General features: G+C 51.6%; 1 protein-coding gene across 4 annotated transcripts; it reads right to left on the bottom strand.

The window, feature by feature from the left end:
* Window positions 1–625: 625 nt before the first annotated feature.
* S1pr2 (sphingosine-1-phosphate receptor 2) lies at window positions 626–11,440 on the bottom strand. 4 transcript variants are annotated; one of them, XM_052188962.1, is made up of 4 exons: window positions 11,195–11,440; window positions 6,214–6,382; window positions 5,425–5,535; window positions 626–3,275 (listed from the first exon to the last, which is right to left on the bottom strand). In XM_052188962.1, exons 2-4 carry the CDS (start codon window positions 6,240–6,242, stop codon window positions 2,177–2,179), a joined length of 1,239 nt encoding a protein of 412 aa, XP_052044922.1. In that variant the 5' UTR covers window positions 6,243–6,382; window positions 11,195–11,440; the 3' UTR covers window positions 626–2,176. The 4 variants fall into 4 exon arrangements, with proteins under 4 accessions (XP_052044922.1, XP_052044924.1, XP_052044925.1 ...); XM_052188964.1 differs by lacking the exon at window positions 6,214–6,382; XM_052188965.1 differs by lacking the exons at window positions 5,425–5,535; window positions 6,214–6,382.
* Window positions 11,441–19,769: the final 8,329 nt, after the last annotated feature.

Raw genomic sequence — 19,769 nt, 5'->3', positions numbered from 1 at the left:
CCTAGCATGCAGGGAGCCCTGGGTTCCATCCTTAGTAGAACATAAACCTAGCTTGGTGCTGCATGCACACCACAATCTAAACACACACACACACACACACAGAGAAAGAGAGAGATGCACACACACAAATCTAAAATAAAACTATATAAAAGAAAGTATTGATGGTGGTCCCCTGAGTTTGGGAAATAGTAACCCTGTAGAAGTGGCTGGGTTACTTAGCCCCCTGAGACCACCTCTCCTGCAGCCACATTGTGCACAGCCTTGGGATTGAGAAGTGTCAAAACTCACCTGCTAAGGTGTACCTTGGAGTAAAAACATGGTGGCCCGGGGCCTAATGAGTCACTGTGAGGAGCCAGACAGCCTCCCAACAGGCCCAGGGAAAAGGTCAAGGCTGGCCAGTTTTGTTTTTTTTTTCTTTCCCAGAAGTCACAGTATACAATTCCAGCTCAGACAGAGCTAAGAGTGGGGGGTGGATAGGGAAATGGAAACACCTGGGGTGCCTTGAAGGGCACTAATAGGGGGAAATGTCTACCTACAAAACACACACACACACACACACACACACACACACACACACACACACGCATGCACGCACGCACGCACACAAACCCATGATCACCAGAAGCAAGAGAAATTGAACTGTTTATTGGCCCAGATCTGGGTTTCCAGCACAAGGAGGACATCTGGGAAGCCTGTGAGGGAGACTCACTCCCGACTGGCCCCGTGCTCCCAAATCTCCCCTTCCTAACCCCTTCCTTTCACAGATTTCTTTAAGGCGGAGGTTTCTACGCGTGGGAGAGATGAATCAGCAGTTCCCAGGAGGCCTGATCATGGCCAGACCCCCACAAACACACACACCCCGTCCGTCTCTCTAGTAGTCTGGACACGGATGTGCACATAAGAGGTCAGACGGCACCCACAGTGGGGTAGGAGGTCATGGACCCCACATTGACACAGACAGACACATATAAATACAGTTTGTACCGTATTGGATTTTCTCTTTCTCCACAGGATTTAGCAAAGTCCTTCAAGGGAAGATGCCACAAGAGTACCCAGGAGTGTCCGTGGCCACCCACGCTATGTGAACTATGTCATTCATGGTAATTTTCAAGACAAGTGGTGGTGGTGGTGGTGGTGGTACACCCCACCCCTGTGATACAGACACTGGCACGCCAGAAGGGAAGGCAAGAGGATCAGAAGTCCAAAGCCAGTCTTGGCTACATAGTGAGTTGGAGACCAGCCTGGCCTACATGAGACCCTGTCCTAATTAAAAAAAAACAACAGACAAATTGCAAGCAGCCACATCCAGCTCAAGGCTGCTCTGCCTTAGGGGATGTGGTACCAGGGGTAGGATGAAGGGGTAATGAGCTCTGGGGAGGGAGGCAGGGTGTGGGGGTAGGAGTTCCAGGGGTGATCAATACCTCCCCCTAGAGTGTTCTCACCAGGAAGCCCAAAGTCTCCTCAATATCTGTCCCGAATTGCCTCAACTGTTTTGTCTCTGATCCCCAATAAAGCAGGTGGTCAATGAGATCTGAGAATAAAGGCTGGGGTTCCAGGACTCCTCCCTGCCCCCACAGCGGCTTCCTTTCCCGGAACCTGAAAGGGAAGGAAAGAAGCAGCAGTTGGCGAAATTGGGGAAGCTGTGGATTTAGGCCTCAGAGAGACAGGGAAGAAGCCTGCGTCCGCCGGGGACAGTGTTTCCGCAAGTGGCCTAAGGTTGTTTATGGAAGGTGGCAGGAGCTGGGTGTGGTGGTACACAGCTTTAAAATTCCAGCACTCAGAACAGGACAGGTAGAACAATCTCTGCAAGTTCCAGGTCAGCCTGGTCTGCAGAGCAAGTTCTAGCCGGTCAGGCCTACATAGAGAGGCCCTAAAAAGGAGGAGGCAGGAAAGGAACCAGGAGGCTGGAAGACAGGACAGACAGAATGCTGACACGCTTTGTACCAAGTGGCAAATATCTAGCCCTAAGCTCCAGCCTGCTGTCACCCTAGACCCTTAATGGTCCCCACAGTCATGGTACTACAATCTGATTAGTCAGTGCCTCCGTTGGCCACCTGACCTATGAGCTGTGGTCAGTTCCTCCAGACCTGTGGCTCTGAGGGACAGCATGAGGTCACCTGGTCTGTCCCCACAGAGCTTTCTGTGGTTTGGTTAAACATCAGTTCACATTTCCCCTTCAGACCACCGTGTTGCCCTCCAGAAACGTCGGTGAGGTAGGCATATGCATGCCTCTCTCCAGGGAGCTGGAGCTGCGGAGGGGCAGGAGTCGGTGACCAGGGTTCCCACCTCTGCGTCCCGGCGCACCCTTCCCCCGCCGCCAGCACTGCAGGGGCCGCAGCACCTCCCTCCGAAGGTCCCGGCTACGCCACGTGTAGATGACAGGGTTGAGCAGCGAGTTAAGGGTGGCAAAGGCAAAAAAATAATGGGCTTTGTAGAGGACAGGGCAGGCCCGCACGGGACAGGCGGAGTCTAAGAGGAGGATGCTAAAAGCCGGCAGCCAGCAGAGGATGAATACACCGAGCACGATGGTGACCGTCTTGAGAAGGGCCAGCGTCTGAGGACCAGCAACATCCGCGTGGCTGGAGCGGACTACAAAGTAGATTCGGACGTACAACGCCACGATAGCCAGTAGGATGACAGAGAAGATGGTGACCACGCAGAGCACGTAGTGCTTAGCGTAGAGGGGCAGCACAGTGGAGCAGGCCTCTAGCTGGTCCAGACAATTCCAGCCCAGAATGGGCAAGCCACCCAGAATCAGAGAAATCAGCCAAGAGGCCCCGATGAGCATCAGCATTCGACAGCTCTTGTCACTGCCGTAGAGCTTGACCTTGGCGATGGCCACTTGTCTCTCGATGGCGATGGCCAGGAGGCTGAAGACCGAGGCGGAGAGCGTGATGAAGGCCGAGCCCTCCCGGGCAAACCACTGCACAGGAGTCAAGGACAGAGTGACAGGCCCGGAGAGTAAGGTGTTGGCCACGAAGGCCACGCCGGCCAGCAGATCCGAGGCCGCCAGGTTGCCAAGGAACAGGTACATGGCTGAGTGGAACTTACTGTTCCTGGCCACCGCGATGAGCACCAGAAGGTTCTCCACCACGATGGCGCAGCACAAGATGATGATGAAGGCCGAGGCCACCTTGCGGGAGGGGGTCTCCTGCATGTCCAGCGTCTCCTTGGTGTAATTGTAGTGTTCCACAACCTTCTTAGAATTGAGGTACTCTGAGTATAAGCCGCCCATGGTGGGGCTCAGTGGCCGGCCGGAGCCATGGGGCTGAGCACTGCAGAGGACAGAGGGACAGAAAAGGGAGAGCAGGTCACGGTTGTGGCTTTTGCAGGGACTCTGAACTGAGACTGCAGAGCTTCAGGGTATAGCTCCAAGCCCTCACTGAGTGACCCCAGGGAAGCTACATTCATCACTGTCCCTCCATGTGACAGGCAGAATGTTTCACAGAGGACGGATGGCTACGCAGTGATATCCATCACAGAGTCCCACCTGCCGCTGCTTCCCAAGTGTTGGGACCAAAGGCGAGTGAAACCGCGTGAGGTCTACATAGCGAGATTCTGTCTCAGAAACAAAGATCAGAGTGCTACGGCTGTAGCTCACTCGGTAGAGAGCTCGCCCAGCATGCATGAAACCCAGGGCTCCCACCTTAGCGGGGCACACAGGAGATATGTAGTTCATAACTGTAACCCCGTCACTTGAGAGGGAGAAGCAGGAGGATTGAGGTCATGGTCATTCTGGCTAAATAATAAAGCAAGTTGGAGAAGACAGGCTGGGTTACACAAGATGTGCCTTTAAGCGGTGGGAAGGCAGAGGCAGGCAGGTCTCCCTGAGTCTGCCTCAGAAACAAACAAACAAACCAAACCAAAAAGAACCCAATACCAAATGGTTAGCATTGTACTCATATTCATACAATAAATGCTGTATGAACTGAACAAGTTGTATTTATATATTTAGGAATATTATATATATGTATAATTGGAGGCCACAAAGCTGAGACAGCAGGGTGTTGCAAGGGGTGGGTTGGAGAAAGGAATGGGCAGAGGGGAAATGACATAATGTTTTATTTAAAGAAATATAAAGTTATTTAAAGTTTATCTTTTTTAAAAAGTTAGGCACAAGGCTGGAGAGATGGCTCAGCAGTTAAGAGCACCGACTGCTTTTCCAGAGGTCCTGAGTTCAAATCCCAGCAACCACATGGTGGTTCACAACCATCTGTAATGAAATCTGACGCCCTCTTCTGGTGTGTCTGAAGACAGTTACAGTGTACTCATATACATATCATATACATTACATAAATAAATCTTTTTAAAAAACTCTTTAAAAAAAAGAAGTTAGGCACAGCTGGGCAGTGGTGGTGCATGCCTTTAGTCCCAGCACTCACAAGGCTGAGACAGGGGAATCTCTATGTGAGTTTGAGGTCTACAGAGTGGCTTCCAGGACAACCAGGGCTAAACAGTGCAGCCCTATCTCAAACAAACAAACAAACAAAAAAACAAACAAAACAGTCAGGCCCAGGGGTGGCCTCAGGAGGCTGAGGCAGGAGGGTTGCCTCACATTCCTAAGCTGCACAGCAAGATTCTGTCTCAGAAAAAGAGGAACACATAGAAGATTGTCTGGACTTCTAGAAACCTACTTGCCTTCCCGGAGGACAAGCCTGAGGCAGGGCTTGGACGGCCTGTCACCCTGTCCTACACACAGCAGCCACCACTGTCTGATGACCTGAGTCAGCAGGATTCTTATTACCACCAGCACCAACCCCTGCTCATCCCCACCCACAGCTCCCATCCCAGGCTGGGACTAAGCCTTGAGGCCATGGGCACACCCAAAGATAAGAACTTGGGGAGACACCAGGACGGCCCTAAGGTCCAAGCCTCTCAGAGCTACACTATCCTGAAGGACACAGACCTTGGCAGCAGAGTTCATCTGTTCCCACTCCAACTCTGACAGAGAGTGAGCTACTGAAGGCCCAGCCTCTTAGCCCCCACATACCCACCTGGACAATGGGTACCAAAAAGAGATCTCCATAAGGGATGAGAACATCTTTTTCAAGGATGTGTGACACCTGCTGTGCCCCTGTCATCACAGCACCCCAGGGTGTCGTGATTGGCCCAAGAGTTCACGACCAGCCTGGACAAGAGTGAGGGCAGAAAAAGACGTTTGGAAAAGGCATGAGAGATGGCTGAATGGGCAAGCGTACTGGCTGAGTCCCCAAAGGTATGGCAGAAGAGGACTGGCTCTCGGGAGTTATCCTCCGACCTCCACATCGGTGCCAGTGGCCTGGGTGTGCCCACACTCATATACACGTCATGTCCCCCATAATAATACACATAATAAACTTTAAAAAGGGAAGGAGGGAGGACCAGGAGAAAGGAAGGGACTGCGCAGGAGCTGGAGACTGCTCGGTGGGAAAAGAAAGCACTTGCCTTCTCAGTGGGAGTGCCTGAGTCTGAACCCCACGTTGACTAAAGCCATGAATGGTAACATGTGGGAGTTTGAGGCAGGTGGATCTCTCCAGACGCTCAATAGAACGAAATCTAAAAAGAAAAGAAAAAGATATATGCAGGGCCTGAAGAGACAGGCCAGTAGAATGCTTGCCTTGTAAATATAGGACCTGAGTCTGATGCCCAGCACGTACACAAAATGGCCAAGAGGGAGCTGGGTGGCGGTGGTGCACGCCTTTAATTCCAGCACCAAGGAAACAAAACAGACTGATCTCTGAGTTGGAGGCCAGCCTGGTCTACAGAGCTAATTCCAGGACAGCCAAGTCTACTCTGTCTCAAAAACAAAACCAAACAAAACCAAACAAACAAGAAAGCCAAGGGTGAGGGCTCCAATCTGTGACTCCAGCACTGGGCAAGCAGACAGAAGGATCCCGGGCACGCTGGCCTTTCAATCCAATCTTCTTGGGCAGTCTCAGGCCACTGAGAGAGACTGTTTCAAAAAACAAAGCAAAACACAGATGGGTAGAACTTGAGGAGCAGTAGGTGAACATGTCCTCTGGCACACACACTCATGTGTACACAGACATGTACATGCACCTACATACACAACACACACAGAGAGCAGAGGAAATAGCCAACAAATATTAGCTAATGTCTTCAGTGTTCCCTTTCTCAACACACACAAGCTTTGGGCGACCTCCATCTACTCCATCATCTGGGAAAAGATGCTGACTTAGCCAAAAAAAAAAAAAAAAAACAAAAAAAACCCACCCTCTAACAGCTGGTTTCCATCCACACATCTCACACCGCCCAGGGACAGTGGGTCCCTGGGGGGTGGGCAGGGCGCTGGCGCCCCCTCTACTGCCAGGATGCAATCCAGATGTGTCAAATCCCCGGAACAAACATGGCGGAGCCTCTGTCACATCCGGTGTGGGGAAGTCTGGGGGTGGCAATGGAGAGAAGGAGGGGGGTTCAATGGTGACCCGGTCTGGGAGGTCCTGGCTGGGAAGATGGGGTAGCTGCTAAAGTCCTGTGAGCTGTGAAGGGGTCCCGGTGAAGCAGCCTGTGCAGACGCGCCGGGAGGGGGGCATCTGAGCTGTGAAAGCCCCCACCCCCACCCGCAGTCTGTGCAGAGAGGCAGGCAGAGGTTAGAAATTTGTTTTCCTGAAAAGTCTGAGTCACCCACCCCTCCTTTGCAAGGAAAACTGAGCTGAGCGCAGGGAAGGGGGGATAGGGGAAGGAGGGGATCTGTGTGGGCAGAGGAGATGCTGAACAGACCAGCTAGAGTGGGGTGGGGGGCATCTCGGAGGGGCTGGAGCAGTGTAGGAGAAGCCTCCAGCTCCTGGTTACAGGGAAGGGCCACCTGGTAAGAAGGCTCCCCAGCCCCGGCTTGGAAAGAGGCCTGACCAGAGCCACGTGTTCCCCAGAAAGAGCACCGTTCCAGAAGCTGGCTGGTTGAGCCGGTTCCTACGCGCCCTGAGAATGGTGGGGGGCTCGCGGGGTCGCCCAGCCATCTCCTTTCCCGGATGTCCCCTCGGTTGCACACCCTAGCCTTTGAGGGGATTTACAGAGACAGCTGCGGCCCACCCCCTGGGCGAGGGGACATCCGTCCTACTTTGGGAACAGAGAAGAGCTTGTACGTGTCCTCGGGGACAGCTGCCCCACCCAGATCCTCACACAGAGGCTCCTTGTTTTCCCCGCCTGGACAGAGCCCCGGGCGCCCCAATGCCCTCAGCTCGTCGCAGCCGGTCCCAGGCCAGCTTGGCCTAGGCCACACGGCCTTTTTACCAAGCCAGGTCTTCAAGTCGAAGTAGCCCGGAGCCTGATTGGCTCATTTTCCGTGCATCTTCCGCATCCGATTGGTCCAGCCGGGGCGCTCTGTGAAGGCTCCTACAGTCGTTCCCTTTTGGAAGCTGCTGGGACTCTGCTCTCCAGGAGCTGAGATTGTCCCTCTGGGGCTGTTTGAACCACAGCCTGGCCGCTGGGTCACCCTCCCTTACACGCCTCCAGCTGCCCTGATCATCAGGGCCCCCTAGGGGTTCATTATTGAGAATCAATCCCCCCTCCAGTTCCATGCCCAGTGGGTGAGAAGCCCAGGGTGTGTCTCTTACCCACCCCCCTCTGAGACTCCCACCTCTTCTCCAGTCTGGCCGGGTAGAAGAGAAAGAATTACGGCCATTTCCTGCAGAAATAAATGTGGCCAGCCCCACCAGAGCACCCCAGGGACTGACCAGAAAGTCTGTCTTCCAAGGGAGGGAAGGCAGTGAGTGCTATCTGTACTCACAGCTTATACCGAGGTTAAGATTCTTCACGCACACCACACAGAGACACACCACACAGATACATATCACACAGACACACACCACAGACACACCCCAAACACACACCATACATATTCACATACAAACCACACATACACACCATACATATATACACACACAACCACAAACATACCACAAACACACTACACACACCACATACACACACCACACACACAGACACATACCACACAGATACATACCACACACACACTACACATACACACCATACATATTCACATACAAACCATGCATACACACCATACATATACACACACAAACCATACACATACTACAAACACACTACACACACCACGTACACACTACACATACCACATACACAGAGGCACACCACACACACACATCACACACACCCCACACACATACAAACCATATACAACACACACAAACCACAGACACATACCACTTACATACTACACACACTACTCACACACAGACCCACACCGTACACACACACCCCAAATACACATACCACACACACAAACCACACACACTACACACAGACACACACCACACTGACACACACCGACACACGCATGCACACACTGTCCTCCTAAGGAAGGGAAACTGGAGTCTAGGCTGTCTCTCCAGTCTCATGTTCCCTCCTAGAACCTTGCTAACCAAAGGCAGGAGCTTAAGCCGTTTAAGGACTTCCAGAAAGAGGAAGCTAGCCCAGAGCCTTGGAGGAAGAGCCGCTCCACAGGCGGATAGAGGCGGGCCTCCTCCCTTTGTCCAGACTCCAAGACCTGGCTGAACTCCGAGTCTGGTCTCCTGTCCCATCCACCACAGTGGTCCAGGCTGCCTCGCAGAGGCGGGGGAAGTTGCCACTCGAGCCTGGGCTCTGAACTGAAAGTGAGCCTGCCGGGTTCATACCTATACTCCCAGCTACACAGGAAGCTGAGGGAGGAAGATGGAGCGTTCAAGGTCAGCCTAGGCTACATAAAGAGTTGGAGGCTAGCCCAGGTAGCACAGGGAGACCCTGACTCGAGTAAAAATTAAACAGGAGGGTTGGGAGATGTGAAGACAGCTCACTGGCTAGACACTTGTCACCAAGCTTGGAGACCGGATCCAGCCCCACTACCCACGCCGTGAGAGAGACATGACTCTCCTTGACGTGCACACTTACGCCAGGAAACACACATGCCCACAAAATAAATAAATGCAAGTTTAAAGTGTTGGTGTACACTTTAAATCTCGGGACTTGGGAGACAGACATGCAGATCCCTGTGAATTTGAGACTAGCCCGATCTACACAGTGCGTTTCAGGACAGCTAGAGCGACATAGTGAGACCCGGTGAGATCCTGTCTATAAATACATAAAATCAAGGATAACCTGGTGCAGCTTTGGGGACCAGCATCATTCAGAAGCCCTGGGTTCCCAGGACTGCAGAAAATAGACGAGGAAGAGGGACAAGTGAAAGGGTTTCGAGTGAGGGAAGAGAGATAGACCCGGACATGACTGCTTGGCTAAAGATTAGTGGAGAGGAAGGCTGAAGGAAGGCCTGGTGGCTTGCCTCCATTCCCTCCGCGTCAGGTCCGCAGAGCTCACCCATCCCTCCCCAGCAGCCGGGCGAGGACCTCCCACCTCACCCCTTTAGCTGCTGTGTGGTGTAGCCCCTCCTACAAGGCTGCTGCCCACCGAGCTTGCAGGGTAGAAGTGACCATCGCAGAACTTTATCCTCACCCCCACCGCCACACTCTCCTATGGCCCCCTAGGGCCCGGGCACACACGGCATTAACCTCCCAAGGCCCATTTGAATCTCGGCCTCACCCTCAGGGTCGAGACCTGCTGTTGTTGCCTCTAGAGACCCCTCCCTACCCCCCCCACAAACACTCCCCCCCCACCCCCCCCACCCCCGCAGACTATCTTATCTTTAGATTTCTTTTGACTGTCACTGTCTAGGCCTTCAGGAACTACCTTCTCTCTCTTTTGGGGGTGGGGTGGGGACAGGGTCTAACTGTGTATCCCAGGTTGAGCAGAATCTCATTATGTAGTTCAGGTCGGCCTTGAATTCACAAAGATGCCCCCTTAACTCAGTCTCCAGAGCACTGGGATTAAAGAAAGGAGGCATCTTACCAGGCACAGCCCACCCCAAGTTCTATCAGAGCATCTGACTTTATCATCGGAAATGATCTTGTTTTCCACAGGACCGTGTGAGGCCAGCTACCAAATTCCCCCTCAGCCTCTCTTGCTTGGTGCAAGGGCGGCAGGCACATGAATGAATGAAAGCACCTGAAATTGGAGGCCGGCTCGCATGCAGAGCGTGGGGACATCTCAGTCCCCAAGCAGCACCCCTACCCAACCACGACGTGAAGCCAGGCGCGTCTCCATGACGACGCCAGTAAGAACCGCCCGGCTCAGGCAGCTCTCCCCGGCTCCTTATCAGGCCGAGGAATGCGTGGTATCCACACTCGCTCGCGCTGGGGCGGCGCCATCTCTTTCCCGAGACCCCGACACGCGCGCAGGATATGGTACCGCACAAGGCAGCGGGGGAAGGCGACACTTCTGCACCCCACCAGAGGTCCCACACACCCCTAGATTCCCCGGGCACTGGAGAAAGTAGCTACAGCAACTACATCCCTCCCCCCCTCAGAGATGCTCCCACGTTGCCCCGCAGGGGACAGTAGGCTCAGCGGGTGTCGCCCCGGGCATCTAACAACTAGGATAGGGACGGGGGTGGGGAGGTGGAAATCCCCGGGTGAGTCAGCCCGCGCCGTAGAAGGGGGCGAGGTCCCAACGCGGTGTAGCCCGCGACAACGCGGACTCCACGCCACGCGTACCTTCCTTCACTCCTACGCCCCATCCCTGGGCTAGGACGAGAAGAGGCGACACCTGGACTTTGCAGTTAATATCCCTTTCCTTCGAAACAAAGTGATTTTCCCGAAAGGAAAACTGAAAGAGGGGGGAAACTGAGGCACAAAAAAAAAGTCTCACTGGCAGTGGGGCGATGGCCTTCGCCGGGGACCCCGCCCATGAACTCCGAGCGTCCACCGCTCCTAAGTAGCACCTTTCATCCCAGCTCAAGCCAAGACAGAAGAAGATGCTGTGCCTCTCCCCAACAACCCCACTGCCCCCAAACCCTGCTTCCTGAGAACCCCTATCCAGTCTTGCAAAGTCGTCAGCCCAAAGCTCTCGGATTCCGCCTTTCTCTTCAGCGCCAACTTCCTGCCCGAAGGAAGGCGGGGAGCTCAGTCTGGGGGTGCGCCACTGAGTAGGTGGGGATCTGCCTGGAGTAGTGGGCAGGGGCGCACGGCGGTTGATCCGTCCCCACGGTGCAAAAGATCCCGGAGCAGCGCGTGCAACGCCTGTGCGAGCGCCTGACCCCGGGCCGGGCCCCCAAGCTGGGATCCCAGGGGCTCAGTGGACCGCGGCCCTCCCAGATCGGAACCTCCCCTTGGCCCCGCGCGCTCACCTGGCTAGGCCGGCCGGGGTCCCTGCCCTGGCCTGAGTGGCCTTGGCGTCTGCGCCCCGGGACAGCCAGTGGCTGGTTTTGGAGACTGTAGGCTGTGCTAGGTCTATGTCCCCGGAGTTGGGGACCCAGGACAAGAGAGAGGCGGGCAGAGCCGCTGCCTCCGGCCCCAACTCCCTGCTCGCCCCGCCCTCCTCTCCTCCTCTTTCCGGCGGCGACTTGCAATGAATTCCAGATGTGGCCCGCCAGTTAGCCAGGGCGCGCACAGGGGAAGAGCAGGGCCCCTTTGTCCGCACCCCCCCCCACTCCCGCCCTGTTCTTCCCAACCCCCACTCGTGAGAACTGCTGTGGCATGATGTCACGGCCGCGTGACGTCACAGCTCTCTTAACCCAGGTGTCCTGAAACAACTGTATTCCATTTGGCTTAGCTGCAGGCTGATGCCTGGGACCTGGAAATGCAGGAAATCACACTTACCTACTACAAGAGGACTCAGCAATTCAAGATTAAGCACCTACTATGTGTTTCTACAAGAAATAAACTCCTACACTGTATCACACCCAGCCCCCCCAAACAGAAGACTTGGTAAAAACCCCCAAATCCCACGGGGGTTGTGGCACGTATGCCTGTCATCCAGCATCTGCCACCTGGGAGGTGGGAAGAGCAGGAGATCAGGACATCCCAGCAGGAGATCCCAGCAGCCTTAGCCACTGGCTGCTCAAGACCCTTTCTGATAACAACAGGCAGGGATGTGGCTGCAGGTGGTCGAGTGTTTGCCTCACATCCACCCTCAACACTGCAAAAATATGTAATGGTGGCTTGGGTCTCTGATTGCAAACCTGTGAAGTAGAAGCAGGACGTTTGTTTTAGAGTTCAAGGCCAGTCTTGATCACGGGATCCTGCTGCCGCCTTCCCTCCAAACAACTCAGAGTGAAAATAAATTCCAAAATTTGAGTAACAGAAAGCCAGCAGTCTAGCTCCACTGGGCGGGGCGGGGGAAAGTGCTTGTTGCCTGGAAGCGAAGTTGACCTCTGACCTCCACAGGACGCACTGGCACTTGCTGCACCTGCATTCACACACGATGCATGTGCAATAATAGTAAATGTTATTTAAAAATAATAACAGATTGCTGAGCTGGCGGCGGGTAAGGCCTTGCCTGGGACCCCCGCATGGTGGAAATTGAGAACCAATTCCTGCAAGCTGCCCTGTGACCTTCAAGGCCTACTGCTACAGCACCTGCACACGCACATGCACACGCACAGGTATAAGGACAAAATTAATACATTTTTAAAAGGTACTAAAGAGGTGCCTCAAATGGTCGGGGGCACTTCCTGCTCTTGCAGGGGACAGAACTTCCCAGCACCCACAGACCTGACCACCTCTTAGGAATCCAACCCCAGGGGATCCAACACTCTCAGCCTCAAGGGCCCTGGTGCTCACGTGCACATAGCCACAATTACACATAATTAAAAACAAACAAAAAATTAAACACACAAGCAAAGTGTCAATCGCACATCCAAACATAAGTTTTATAAGAGCAGAGAATGGGGCTGGAGAGATGGCTCAGCGGTTAAGAGCACTGACTGCTCTTCCGAAGGTCCTGAGTTCAAATCCCAGCAACCACATGGTGGCTCACAGCCATCAGTAACAAGAGATCTGATACCTTCTTCTGGAGTATCTGAAGACAGACAGTGTACTTACATATAATAAATAAATAAATCTTTAAAAAAAAAAAAAGAGCAGAGAATGTTTGCCCTGATTTGTTTAATACTGTGCCTCATATCAGCACTGAAATATTTGCGGGGGCAAGTAGCTCAGTGTGACAGTACTTACCTCTCACGCACAGGGCCCCGTGTTCTGTCTCCAGCACCCCAAAAAGTAAATAAGTAATCTGGCCACAGTTTGCAAGCCTATCTTCCCAGCATTTCAGTGGGTGGAGGCAGGAGGATTGGAAATCCCAAACCGGCTTCTGTTACACAGCAAATCCTAGGTTTATGACTTGCTGGAGGGATTAAGCCTTTCAGTAGGGTACCGGAAGTGGCCGAACAATGGACTAGAATTCCCCAGGTGAGGGGTTGGGGTGGGGCTCAGGAGTAGAACACCTGCCTGTGGTGTGAATTCTGTCCCCAGCATGGAGAATAAGATAAAATGAAATCAAGTAAGTCGGTACCACGAGTGCCAGGGAAACAGCTGCCACTGCATTGGCCGTTCAGGCACCGCATGCTTCAAACACTGAAGGCCGGAGGCGGAGGCGGATCCGTGCACGCCGCGATGCTCCCGCTCCCGCTCTGAGAGTCTGTGGAAACGTTTAAGTGGGGAGAGTCCACAAGTGCACAGGAAAAAGAAAGTACTCAACTTCCTGGAAGAGGAACTGAGAGCTCGCCCTGGAAGGGAGGAAGGCAGTGCTGCTTGCACTGTGGAAATCCTTTGTGTGGCTGGCTCTGCTGACAAGTACATCCATGTTATATTCCAGGAACAAATGAGAGAATTGAAGGCAGCCTGGGAGCCACAGAAAGCAATGAAGCCACTCCCAAACGGTGGCAAAAAAAAAAAAAAAAAAAAAAAAAAAAAGTATCTGAAGCTGGACTTGGCCACCTGCCATCCCAGCGCTCAGCAGGTAGAGAGGAAGGCCAGGAGTTCAAGGTTATCCTAGGCTACAAACCTATTAGAAGCCAGGCTCCTTCATTCCCTGTCTCAAAAACTGCACAGGGCCAGCTATACAGCTGAAGGAGAGTAAAGGGGTCTGCTCACTTGCTGCCAATTCTGATGACCTGAGTTCTAGTCCCAGAACCCACAAGGTAAAAGGAGAGAACCACTCCTGCATGTTGTCCTCTGACCTTCAGAGAATGTGTGGAGCGTGGGGGAGGGGCAAGGGGGAGGGGGCCTGGAGCGATGACTCAGCTGTTAAAAACACCGGCTGCTCCTGCAGAGGACCTTGTTCAATTCCCAGAAACCAGAAGGCAGCTCCCAACTGCCTATTAGCTCCAGTTCTAAGGAATACGATGTCCTCTCCTGGCTTGCAAGGACACTTGCACACACGTGGCACACGCACATACATGCGTGCAAGACATTTACACACATAGAATGAAAAAACAAATCTTTTTTTGTTTATTTGTTTGGTTTTGGTGTTTTTGGATTTGGTTTTTTCAAGACAGGGTTTCTCTGTGTAGCCCTGGCTGTCCTGGAACTCACTCTGTAGACCAGGCTGGCCTCAAACTCAGAAATCCGCCTGCCTCTGCCTCCCAGAGTGCTGGGATTACAGGCGTGCGCAAGCAACACCCGGCAACAAATCTTTCAAAACAATAAAATGCTTTTTATTGGGAGGCAGATAAGGTACAGTTGAGCAGCGTGTGCTCGGCGTGTGTGGGGCCCTAGTTTCCATCCTCACGTGGACAAAAGGGTAAATAGTGAAGTGAAACTGGCCGAGAGGACTATATCGGGAAAAGCGAGCTGTAAACTAATAAGCATTGTTTCTCCTCGCCGCTGGGAGTATTTGTAAGGATGGTATAAATACATCCACATTTGCCTGTGAACCCATGCGAGGGAAAATGCAACAGACAACTTGCCACATTTGTCACCTGGCTTACAGAAGCCGGGGACAGAAACCAGGAGAGAATGAGCGCTTCTCCTGAGGTCATGGTCACCTCCTCCGAATACTAAGTCCAGACTTTACAGACACAGGCTGACAAGATGACCCAGTGAGTGAAGGGGTCCCAACCTGAGTTTGGTCCCCAGGACCCACGTGGTGGAAGGAAAGAGCTGGCTACTAAAGGCCATCCTCCAGCCTCTGCAACCACAACACGGTACATGTGCGGGCATACACACAAGGATGTAAATGGGTGTAAAAAAATGTTTAACTACAAAGAAAATTACAAAACCATAAAACACAAAATGCAATTATAAAATATTTGTAGCAATCATGATTAATAACCAAGATTAATAAATAGCTTTTTTGTAGTGCTGGAGGTGGAACCCAGGGTTCTCACACACACTAGGCCAGTGCTCCACCACTGAGCAACCCACCGAGCCTACAACACTAGCGACACTGTTCAGATGTCTTCTTTAACATACTGAGCAGGGGCTGGAGAGATGGCTTAGCCATTAAGAGCACTGACTGCTCTTGAAAGTCCTGAGTTCAAATCCCAGCAACCACATGGTGGCTCACAGCCATCTGTAATGAGATCAGACGCCCTCTTCTGCGGTGTCTGAAGACAGCTACAGTGTACTTACATATAATGAATAAATAAATCTTTAAAAAAAAAAAACATACTGAGCTTGGTAAAACTGATGGCTCAGTGCTTGAGAGTATTTGCAGAGGACCTGAGTTCAGTGCCCAGCAATTGTACCAGGACGATCATAGTCACATGTGACTCTCCTCTCAGGGAACCCAGTGGCTTCTTCTGACCTCTGAGGATACCAGTACACATTCAAATGTGCAGATTTTTTAAAATTGAATATCCATTGTATGTATTTTCTTAAACAGGGTCTTGCTATGTTAAGAATATTTTAATTAATGATGAAAAGGCTGAACTAAGGCTGATTTAGGACAAGAGAGGCCCTGAGTTCTGTCCATAGCATCGCAAAATTAAACAGACAATAAGGAAATAGAATTAAGAAAAACAGGGCCGAGGGAAATTTACCCAGGGAGTGGGGAAGGAGGGTAACACAGGAGAGGGAAGGAAGAGGATAAACACTTTGAAGAATATTTGAAACAGCCATAGGGAATCATACTCTTTATGTTTACTTGCAATTACATGTATGTATGTGTGCATGGACGTGTCTGTGTGTGCCTATGTATATAGTTTAAATGAAGGTACAGCACTAGACTAAGCCATAGACAAAACAAACAAACAAATAAACAAAAACAGTCCCAGATGTGGAAAACCTTGCTTCAAGTTGTTGTTGGTCTGGGGCGTCCAAAACTCCCCAAAACAATACAGGCCATGTCCCCTGGTGGACACCCAGACTGGGAAGGGAAGTCTTTATTGTACCATGCACTTCAGACATAGGCCTTGAAGGAATCAAGCTGGCTTGATCTAGAAGCTTCCTACTTGGTTTTAAGGATCACTCAACGGCAGAGAATTCATAACCTAATTTATCACTTGTGTTTGGTGTGTTTGGTGAGGCCACAGATACTAGAGGAAAACCTAGGACTGCTAGCCACCACCGCTTTCCTAAAAGATTCCTACTGCTTGCTGCCCCCCCCCCCTTCCTTCATCTCCTTCAAGACAGGTTCCAGGTTGTCCTGGAACTCACTCTGTAAACCACAATGGCCTTGAACTCAGAGAAGCATCTGCCTCTACCTCTCAAGTGCCTGGATTAAAGACGTGAGCTGCAACACCCAACTCTCAGTACTTTTTAAACATTTCTTCTTCTAGCCATGGAGAAACTCTTGCCCCTCTTCAGAACTTCTTTTTGTAGCAGACAGAGACCATCACAGAAAACCACAACAGGTCAAAGGCTGAGAACAACTGACCTCAGGATACCCAGCGTCCATCCACGTGTCTACACTATATAATCCCTACCTCGAAAGCTCTGGGCACATTTCAGAGGAGGGGTGGAAAGATTGTGAGAGCCACAGGGCCAAAGCATCTATTGAGAGATAGTGTCAGCCACGTTTGACAGGGAAGCCGCACTCATGAGATCTCAGTGATAAGGTTACTTACCAGCACAAGGACAACCGCAGGTGACAGTATGGGTCTCCCAGTAAGGAGCTGGGGACAGGGCTCAGTGGGAGAACCCATGCCTAGAATCCTTCAGTTGAAAGGGCACCGGTGGGGAGGGGAGTCTCGTGCTCTAGATCTTGGTCCTCACCCTGATGGAGTTTCAAGCTGAGTGTGTTTGTTATGTTACCATGAAACCCCAGCACTCAAGGAGGCAGAGGCAGAAGGATTACGGAATTGAGGTCAGCTTGGGATGCACAGTATGATCTTACTGTGTGTGTGTGTGAGAGTGAATGTGTGTGTGTTTGTGAGTGTGTGTGTGTGCGCGCGCACGCGCGCGCGGTCATGTGATCCCAGTACTAAGAAGATGGAGGTAAAAGAATCAGAAGTTAAGGTCCATTAGCTTCAGCTCATTCCAGGCTAGCCTGGGCTACACAAGACCCTGCATGCCTCAAGAAAATAAAAACAGGAGGCTGGAAGGATTCTCAGGGGTGGAGAGAACTTCCTGGTCTTAGGAGGAATCGGGTTCAGTTCCCAGCACCCAGCCGGCAGCTCACGACTTTCCATAATTCCAGTTCAAAGGGGACTTGATCGCCTTCTCTGGCCTCCGCCGGCCCAGGCGTGTATGCAGCGCACGGGCCTACATGTGGGCAAAACATTCATATGCGTTCTTAAAGAAAGGACGAAAAGTTAGAAAAAACAAAACAAGAGAAGTTAAATTCTCTCTTTTCAAAGTATATTTATTTTCCGTTGTGTGTGTGCATGTGGGCACGTGTGGTTCAGCAGATGCGCCTATGGCATGCATGAAGGTCAGACGACAACTCCTGCATGTTTCCATCTCCTCAGGCATGTGTGTCCCCTGCCAATGCAGAAGTGCTACCAGGACAGGGTCCAGGAGCCAGGTGTCAACCAGAGGGAAGAGCATGCAAAGAACAGAAAAAGACAAAACCCAAACAACCCCGGCTCCTGTCGATGGAGGAAGAACAGTTTGAACGGAAATATCATATTCTGCGGGAACCAGTAGCAGGGAGGAAATACGCCTCCCCCATCCTCCCCATCCTCCCCCTCCTCCCCAGTGCTACCCTCAGCTGGCTCAGCAATTTACTATCTGTCTCCCTAGAGGCCTAGAGGGGGTAGGGGTGATGTCAAGGTTGCAGACACAGCTGGCTGGTTGTCAGGAGACTTTCAGACAAAGGTGGTGTCCTCAGGGAAGACAGGCACTTCCTCCAGTAACCTCCCCCACCTTTCACGTGGCCTGTAGGTAACTAAGGTGTCACACAGGTCACCAGGAAGAGACAAGAGGACTGAACTTCCCATAGTTTAAGGACAGAGGGGGAGCTGGGCCCTTTCCAGGGGGCCCTGAGTGAAGGAGAAGGAAGAAGCAGGGCTCTGTCCATGAAGGCTTTTCAGATGGAGCGACAGAAACCAGAAAGAGCTTCTAGAAGCTTCCACTCATTGAGGGGTCACTGATGATGCTATGTATCGAAGGCTGACCTTCAACGCATAATTCTCCTGCCTCCATCTCCTATCACAGGCGTGTTCCACCATGTCCGCTTTCCGGGGTGCTGGCTCTTCGAGCCCTCAGGTTTAAGCACTTTCCACTGAACCATAGCGGAAGCCTGCCTGCCCCATCGCTTTTTTTGTTTGTTTTATGTGGTAGTTTGTTTGTTTGCTAAATATGTTTAATTTTTGTGTATAAATATTTGCCTTCATATATACCTGTGCAACTCCTTACTATCTAGTGCCATAGAGGTCAGAGAGAATATGGAATTTCCCCAGAAATGGAATTAGAGGTAATTTTGAACCACCGTGTGGGTGCTGAAAACCAAACCCTTGTCCTCTGTGAGAGCAGCCAGTGCTCTTAACCCCTGGAAATCTCGCCAGCACCCCTTTTAATGTTTTTTGAGACAAGCTTGTACTAGGTAGCCCAGGCTGGCCTCAGACTCCCAGTCCTTGTGCCTCAGCCTCCAGGGGCTGAGGTTCAGGTGTGGAGTGTCCTGCTAAGGGGCGGACTTATTTGTGTCTTTCCCTAGTTTATTTTATTTATTTTGAGACCGGATCTCTTCATAGCCCTAGTTTTTCTGGTGAGTTCTGGCTGGCCTTGAACTCACCAAGGTCCACCTGCCTCTCTCTCTCTCTCTCTCTCTCTCTCTCTCTCTCTCTCTCTCTCTCTCTCTCTCGACAGTGGTGGGTTTAAAGGCTTGAGACACCATCACCATGCCCAACCTCTCTCCCTCATGTATTTTTTCTCAGCCATCACTCCACTTTATAGATAAGGAAAACAGGCTGGGCATGGGGTGCTCATACTTAATCCCAGCACTCGGGAGGCAGAGGCCTGTTAGAGACCAGCCTGGTCTAAAGAGTGAGCAAATCCAGGACAGCCTGGGCTACACAGAAAAACCTCATCTCAACAAAAGAAAGAAAGAAAGAAAGAAAAAAAGAAAGAAAGAAAGAAAGAAAGAAAGAAAGAAAGAAAGAAAGAAAGAAAGAAAGAAAGAAAAAATCTCAGGGGGTAAAGGTACTTACCTCCACCCTGACAACTGGAGTTCCAGCATCAAAACCAAGTTTGTGAAAGGAAAAGAACAGTCTCCCAGGAGCTGTCCACTGAGCCACATGTGCCTGCCACGGGGCACACACACACATACACACTCACACACTCACTCACTCTCACACACACACACACACACACACACTAATAAGAACTAATAAAGTGAAAATTTGAATGCTGTGGTTTGAGTATGTTTGACTCTTTCAAGGGTTTATTGTTGACATTTTTGGGAAGGTGTGGAAAGAGTAGACACTTAGTCCTGCTGAGGAGTCAGTGGACCCTGTAGAGGGGACTTGGATTAAAGACATTAGGGATTAGGGTAGGGCCACCATGAGTGAATCAAACGGCTTTATGAAAAGAGAGAAACAG

Source organism: Apodemus sylvaticus, chromosome 7 (genome assembly GCF_947179515.1).
Source record: "Apodemus sylvaticus chromosome 7, mApoSyl1.1, whole genome shotgun sequence".
NCBI classification, from domain to species: Eukaryota; Metazoa; Chordata; class Mammalia; order Rodentia; family Muridae; genus Apodemus; species Apodemus sylvaticus.
The sequence above is the reverse complement of the archived record's forward strand: the minus strand, read 5'-3'. Positions and strand labels throughout refer to the sequence as shown.